A 7,976-nucleotide genomic window follows, 5' to 3' on the forward strand; every position below is an offset into this window, starting at 1 on the left:
GGCGAGTGTACAAGAGCCTTAAAGTAGTTGGATGAATAGAAATAAGTTATCAGTGAAGTTTGACTTCCACTTAAATCCCTCTCGACCTGCAGGTTTAAGTAACATTGCAGTGGTGGCTTCATTTCACTAAGTACAGAGAGAGAAGACGTTTTATTGAGTTTAACCATGTGTCATACCCAATTCTTGATAGTACATACAAGACCAGTATTCTTAAGGTCAAGGTCTTGTGTCTGAAGCTCTCTTATAAAATCCCATAACTATGCGTTATCTTTTCCTCTGGCCAAAACTCAGCACAACCATCTGATTATGCAATACCTCAAAGCCACATTCAAAATTCCTGAATTGCATTCCTCCTGAACTCATTGTTCATTTGAAACAACTTTAGAATGACAATCAAACCTACATCTTTGTAGGAAGGCATGTCAAATATTTACAGCTTCACTTCATTATTATCCACATAGAGAAATACACAAAACGAGTCTGCTGTGGTTAAAGAATCATTTTGCTGAGTAACAGTTGAGCTGTGGCCTACAGTGGACAGTAACAGTGTTTTTCTTTATTGCAGGGTTCCCGCTGGACACTTCAAGCCACGAGGATGAACATGGCTTTTGTAAGAGTTTCTTAACAATGTGGTCAAAATGTGAAAAAGCTGATAACATCTTTTATTGCACTCTGATATCAGTGGGTGGCATTCAGAATTCATCTGATTGTACACACTGTCTTGTAAAACACACATTCCCTTTGTTAGGGTGTAGTTGTAATTTGTCTATTCCAGTAAATTATAGTTTATAGCCCTGATAAATCACACACTCACTCATCAGGTTAAAGTGAAGTGCTGAAGTTTATTGGCAAGTTCAAACCCTGCTTCTCCTGTCAGATTTATGAAGTTAAAGATTAAATGACTGCCCTGTTAAGCTGAAATCATCTTGTTTTATTACAGGGAGATTCCTTCACTATTAAGCCGGACCAAATGCAGGTATATGTGCAGTTCCCGCCCACTCGCAGTGAAATAAGCTATAATGATGACAGGGTGTTCTGATTTAAGAAATATTAGAAAAGGTAAATAAGGAACACTGTGATGCAGTAATAATGAACTAATGAACTTGTTATTTTCTGTATCTGCACACATTAGAGAGCATGGCCACTTGCCAAATGAATAAGGACAACAGTGTTTAAATGATCAGCCATTTTCTATCCTCCTGTTTGTGCATGGATGTAACAAACACAGAACAGCATCTTAATGTACTGTTCATTAAACCTCTCCCCTACTGTCCAATCATATCTGAGCAACCGTGGCTATAGCAGGTCTGTCACTCTTTGGATTTCTCCACATGCCACAATGGTGTGCATGGATGCAATAAGGTTCATATTCCACATTTAAAGAGTTTAAAGGGTGAACTGCTTTTTCCCTTTCCAAAATAACCAAAATGCAAAATTCAAAAGTGTTGGTATGCTCTTATGTAAGCAGTAATTGTTAACATGCCCAGCTAACTAGTCATTTCCCTTTCCCCAGTGTGGGAAATCAATATCAGCACAGTCAAACAGTTCCATTAATTTGAGGGTACATTCACATCAGACGATCAGTATTGGGACTGTAGACCTTTTTGTACATGGTCCTGTTCATTTCACTGTTTGGCCATAAAAAGTTCATGGTTGTCTAGTCCTGTTTAGGATCATCTACAAGTATTGAAATGAACACCTGAAACACACTTAAAGCTAAACGTCAGCACTCAATAATAATCATTGATCTGTTTTGATTTCTGTGTACTGAAGTAGACTGCTGTCTATATTCGACATACGCTCTCAGCCATCTGGAAACATGTATTTTTCATGTGAAAACAAAAAAAAAAACACAGACCAGTGTGCCACATCTGTACAACTCAAGTAAAGCATTAAAGATGACTAATGTTTGACATGAAAACACTTTTACAGCTCTTAATCACTCCCATCTTGCCATCTCTTTACTGGCTATATTAAATCAGAATAAGTCCTTTTATTCGTGTATAACTCTAACCTTTATGATTTTATGAGTTTTAGTGAGCTTTTATAGAGTCATTTAATGGCCAGTTTTTCCCTCCCTGTTTCAGATGTTGAATGCGCTGATGATTCTTCTCTTCGTGCCCATCTTTGACCTCATCGTATATCCGCTCGTTGGCCTTTGCAGAATCAACATCACGTGAGTAGAAGCCTGTTGTTTTGGATACTCCCATCTTTATTGCAGACATAAACATTTAAGAAGTCTCTTAAACTGGGAAAATGAGCCATGTGACCTCACATTTGTATCACCTCGGGACAATGAATAGTTAACGAATGAAGGAAAGGTCTGTGCGCACATATGCAGACATACTGTACATTTACAAATTTAAATCTGATGAGTGGGATTTTAATGTGTGTAGAGCACTCAGCGGTTGTCTTTATTATCCAGAAATTGTAACGGCGCATTGCAAAACACAAAATTTGCTTTGTATAATAAATACATCACATTTCTATTTCCAAAAGTACAAATGCTCTCTATTATAATTACTGATTATATTAATGCTTTTCAGAGAATGGCTCAGGTTATAAAGGTAACATTTGCAACAGATGGCATTACGTCAAAACAAGTGATGAGGCGGCCTCTTATCAGGCGAGAGATCAGTGAGGACACTGATGTGGAAATCACCGTTCAGATTTATAAAGTGATAAAGCTTGACTTTCAGAGCGGTAAACACAGTAATGAAACTGTCACTTACTCTCCCTGCCCTCAGGCCTCTCAGGAAAATGGCCGCAGGGATGGTTTTTGCAGCGCTGGCCTTCGGAGCGGCCACACTGGTGGAGGTGAACGTTGTGGTATGTATGAGCAGCCATTGTCTATCTTCACTCCTGTTACAGAATTAAAGAGACCCTCACCGAAAACCTTTATTCACTTACACACATAGGATTACTTGCGTGTACACAGACTGCTACCTAAATAAAACCAGAGCTGCCATGCATCCTGGAAAACCTGGAATTGTTCAATGGAAGAAAACGATCTCCTGGAAAACACTGAACTGTCTTACAGATAGGTTGTTATATAAACAAGAATTAATTTCTGCATAAAGAAATGCAATAATAAGATGACAGCTGAAATTAGAGCGGTCTTCACAAGGCACATTTAAAATCATCTGCCCACATGTGTCCTACTTGTTCTAAAGCTTGTGTGCCAGAATGGAAACTTCATGGTATAATCATCTTGGCCAGATTTGTTACAATATTATTTTGTCAAGAAAATATACAGTTATCCTTGGACTGAACAATAAATTGTGAGCTTGGACATCGTGGTCTAATTTGCTAAAAAATGTTGTTTTCCATCTTTTGTTGTATTTTAATCCCATTATAATCCCCTGAGCATATCTGAAAAAGTGAGAGCTCAGTGAACCATAAAAATAACATATTTAAGCACATGTCTGAATTTTCAGAGACTGTGTTCTCTGAAATGTATCAGTATGGGGGTGCTGTGCTCTAATTTCCTTCACTGTCTGCTAGAAAACAGTGGTGGATCCTGCACCTGCGGGGAACTGTCTCCTGCAGGTCTTTAACCTGGCAGGAGGGGACGTCAGTCTGCAGATCCCCGGCAGCAACCCATTTCCAGAACCGATCAAATACCTTCAGGTAACTTTCTTCTAATACTGAGTGATGTACTATATGTCATTCTCTCTTTTTATCACGTTTTTCAAACAGTGGAGATTTTGGAAAGAAGCTTAACATTAACCCCCTGGTGTCTCTGTCAGGACCCTCCGAAATATGAGATGCTTCCACTGGGGGCGCCCAGCAAGATGCTGAAGATTGAAGTCACTTTGAATGGAGCAACCTCAGAGTGTCAACACATATTTAACCAACAGAATTCCTACAGTCTCATCGTATTCTCTGAAACTACTGGAGTCCAGTGCAAACTTGTGAGTGCCTCTGAAGATGGGTTTAGTCTTTCAATATCATTAAATATTCATGACTGAATAAGAGATAACAGTCAAAGTTTTGAAAAGAACTTTCTTGGGTATTACTTATTACGAGTTTACAACTCAAATACTAGATAAATCATCTGTGCAAGGGTCCAACTGTGCATCTTACATCTGGGGACCCCAGGCCTGTGAGCCAATGGGAAGAATGTAAGGTCTAAATTTAAGCTTAATTTAATTAATTTTGCTCAGCAGAAGAGGGTAACAGTATCTTCTGTGTAAAAAAAAAATCTTATAAGAATAATAAAAATTCAGGAAAGCCACACAAAGAGAAAGAGAAGAGAAATGTACTGGGCAGATGTAACTTTATCTTCTATTTAGTATAAAGATGTTTGTAACATTTTAACATTAGCATGATGTGGGGTTTTTTTGCCTAACAAGGCAAATTTAACAAGTTAACACTACTTAAAAGTCTTACACAGAGAAACGTGACTTTTTTCAAATTTGGTATACCATCAACCCCACAACTGGGGGTTAAATGTTGGTGAATCCTGATTGGTGGAAACCAGTGACTAAAGAACACACAAACACAAATACAGATTTATGTCATGTGAATTGTGTGTTTTTTAATTATCCAGGTGGGCGACTACATAAAGAAAAATGAAGATGGAAATCCTCTCCTGAGGTAAGATATGTTCAACCTCAGAGGTTATGACTCATATACTTACAAACCAAACATTTTAAACTCATTCGTTCTGTGCTGCTGTAAAAATTGAGGTCAACTTAGCTAACTTGAATAATCAGTTATGTCTGCTCATGAGTTATTCTAATTCTAATTTAACAGGTTCCTCAACACACTGCCAGAAGCAATAAACCTGACTGTGGGAGATGTGACTTTCCACGTGCCCTCTGGTGACATGTCTCCTAACAAGACTGTGGATCGGGGAGAGTGAGTAGGACAGATGTCTAAATCAGTATAAACGAAATCCTGAAGCCTGTCCTGTCTAGCCGAGCCGCCGTTGGGTCGCTTGTTGTGGTGAACACACAGAGAATTATCACCCGACTCTCTACAGCTCTACACACTGATGTAACATTCGAGTTCGGTCTCGGACTCAAACGTTTGTTCTGTTGCCTCAGACATGGCTATTGGCTATATTGGTTATATATATTTTTTTTTAAACAATAGGATTAGTTCTCCAACTGTCAATCACCTAATGTTGTTAATGCAGAAAATGAAGAAAAGACTTTTACCTTGGGGACAAATGATGCCTAAAATAACTCCTCCCACTTAACCACTCTTGTGACCCTTATTTTGCCTGAACTGAAAAATGAGTTCAATTTTATGTATGAATGATATTTTTAATTTTTTAAATTCAACTTGTACATAGCTAGTCAAATCACAATGTGCTTTTTATTCTTCTCTCATTTATCTCATCCTTCATGTACCTCCTGCCTCCGGGTAGATACGCAGAAGTCAGCTGCAGCCTAGAGTCAAAAGAGTGCTCCAACTTTAACCTTGGACTGCTGGACTTCGGAGCCTCCTACACTGTCTTACTCATGGAGGTCAGGATGCTTACTATACAAGCTTGATATGCAGATCTCACCAGTTGCACAGCGTGACAGAACCCTCTGTGTGTGTGTGTGTGTGTATTCAGGAATTCAGTAATGTTAGGGCTCACAAGATGGAGGATGTGAAAGCCAACAACGTGCACATCGCCTGGCAGATCCCCCAGTATGTCCTCATAACAACTGGAGAGGTCATGTTCTCCATCACAGGCCTGGAGTTCTCCTACTCACAGGTTGGCCATGATACACACCGTCTATCAGTTGGGAAATAACTCTGTATTCTCTATATTCCTAATGCTCCACTGAAAACCTTTGAGTAATCAAACACTCATTACCGTTGTACCACTGTACAAATCAGAACATTTTAGGAAAACTGATACTTTTTGGAAAACATTACATCTTCAGCGGTGACTTAAGACTTCATCAGTGTCAAACCAATAAAAAAAGTAATCTAGAAATGTTCCAACAACCCTGCCTTGCTGCCTGTTCTGTGAAATTAAACAGCTTTTCTCTCCATAACTTTTAGCCCATTGGTTTACCCTTCAGTCTGTTGTTTGTCTGATGTCACACACTCAACATTTTTTAGGATTAGGAAGTAATGATCCCATTTCATGGAACCTTTAAATATTTGTCTGAACCCAGCACTGCTTTGTTTTGTGCTTTCTTTATCAACTGCGGACCTCTCTCTGCCCTCTAGGCTCCAGCCAACATGAAGTCCGTCCTGCAGGCCGGCTGGCTGCTCACTGTTGCGTTTGGGAACGTGATAGTGCTGATTGTGGCAGAGGGGGCGGGACTGGAACAGGTACAACTTCATGGGATTTTGTGGGAGACATCAAAGCTTATAGACATATATATGAAATTCACTGCTAATAGATGTCGCACTAGAGCACAGCAAGATCCCTCACAGTTCTTGCGTGAAAGCCTGCCTTCCTTCTTCTCTCATCTCTACCATCATCGCATTCTCACCTCCGTCACTGGAAATTGTTCCTACACTACCTTCCAAATACTGCTGCCATCTCTCCAATCATTGAAAAAAGCCTGGTGGCCTGACCCATAATAATTAATAATATCTTCGTCCCACTCTCCAATCTAGACTTTTCCTCTCCAAAAATCCTTGAAAAAACCTGTTTGCTTCCCAATTCATTCATCTAACCCTTAACAACCTGTATGACAATTCCAGTCCTGGTTTCCGCCCCCTCATTAGCACTGAATTGCATTAATCAAAATCACAAACACTCCTCGGCTGCCAGCCGAGCTTGGTTTCACTCACTATCTCTCATCCTCCCTTGATCTAAAGTGCAGCCTCTCGACACCATTCCCACACTATCCTTCAACAGACCTAATGCTCATTGGCTATTTCACGCGACGCAGCCTCTGACTGGTTTAATCCTACCTCTCAGCGCGCACACGTTATCCAACTCCAATCCTTCAGTTCCACCCGTCGCCAGTCACCATGTGTGCCAGGGTCGTCTGGGGCCTTCTCTGTTCATCATCTACCCGTCCTTCCCCTTGGCAATATTTTCGCCAAATACAACATGCCACTTTCATCTGCCTACGCGGAATGACACCCAGCTCTACGCTCTCCACAAACGCAATTCCACTCTCCACCCTTGCTTTTCCTCACTGAACTGGCTTCCACTGAACTCAAATCCTGGTTCCCTTGCCAACTTTCTCAAAACTCAACCGTGATCAAACCACAGAACTACTCCTTACTTGGCCTAAATCACCCCTTTCCAACAAGCTGACCCAGTTTTTCCCTCAGGGCCAAACCCTTGCACTCTCTGTTCCCTTCCCCCCGCAGGTTTAAGAAAGTCTGGGTGTCATGCCTTGAACAGCACTTTAATCTTTCCAATGCCCATAATCAATAACATCCCCGCCGTCTGCGACTCATTCTCCATACGCATATTAATCGCTCGCGCTCTCTTCTCATACTGCCATTCTTGTACACAGCGCTTTCACCGTCGCTCCCGATCGACTCATGCCAACTCTTCTCTTTCGGCTCTACCCGACAAATAACTCCATCCAATTCAACTGGTTCAGCACGCTGCAGTCGAATCATCTCAAGAACGCCCTCCATCCACCACACACCCTGTTCTGGCACGCAACTCCACTGGCCTCCCTTACTCCAGCCATTGACCTACAAAAATTCTCCTGTTTACGTTCAAGGCCATCCATACAGCCTTTCTCCTTATTGTAAACTCCTCAATTGCCCCCTTCCGTTTCCCGTCAAGATCTCGCCTCCCTTGTCCACCTCCTCGTGCCTCCCCCCTCCCGCCCGCCCTTCGTCACCATGGGGAGCAGGGCTTTCAGCTGCTCTGCCCCCCGACTCTTTGGAAACTCCATCCCCCACCCGGACCTCAGGAACCTGGACTCTCTCACACTCTTCAAATCAAGACTAAAAACTTCACCTTTTCAGAATTGCATACCCCCACTTAACTGTATACATTGTCTTTTCTTATCTGTTTCTTGTTTCTTATGTTATTATTTTTTGTTGTA

At 41.1% G+C, this 7,976-nt stretch overlaps 1 protein-coding gene across 1 annotated transcript in view; it reads left to right on the forward strand.

The window, feature by feature from the left end:
* The window catches only part of slc15a2 (solute carrier family 15 member 2), a 14,975-nt gene extending 7,059 nt beyond the window's left edge, over positions 1–7,916 (forward strand). Inside the window, 12 exon segments of the mRNA XM_035677186.1 lie at positions 566–610; positions 941–976; positions 2,088–2,176; positions 2,748–2,829; positions 3,505–3,630; positions 3,750–3,914; positions 4,553–4,599; positions 4,759–4,863; positions 5,378–5,477; positions 5,570–5,713; positions 6,178–6,302; positions 7,712–7,916. Coding sequence (XP_035533079.1) covers positions 566–610; positions 941–976; positions 2,088–2,176; positions 2,748–2,829; positions 3,505–3,630; positions 3,750–3,914; positions 4,553–4,599; positions 4,759–4,863; positions 5,378–5,477; positions 5,570–5,713; positions 6,178–6,302; positions 7,712–7,916 — 1,269 coding nt within the window.
* Positions 7,917–7,976: the final 60 nt, after the last annotated feature.

This window comes from Morone saxatilis, unplaced genomic scaffold (genome assembly GCF_004916995.1).
Source record: "Morone saxatilis isolate NCDOM2014 unplaced genomic scaffold, NCSU_SB_2.0 Contig5, whole genome shotgun sequence".
In the NCBI taxonomy this organism is placed as follows: domain Eukaryota; kingdom Metazoa; phylum Chordata; class Actinopteri; family Moronidae; genus Morone; species Morone saxatilis.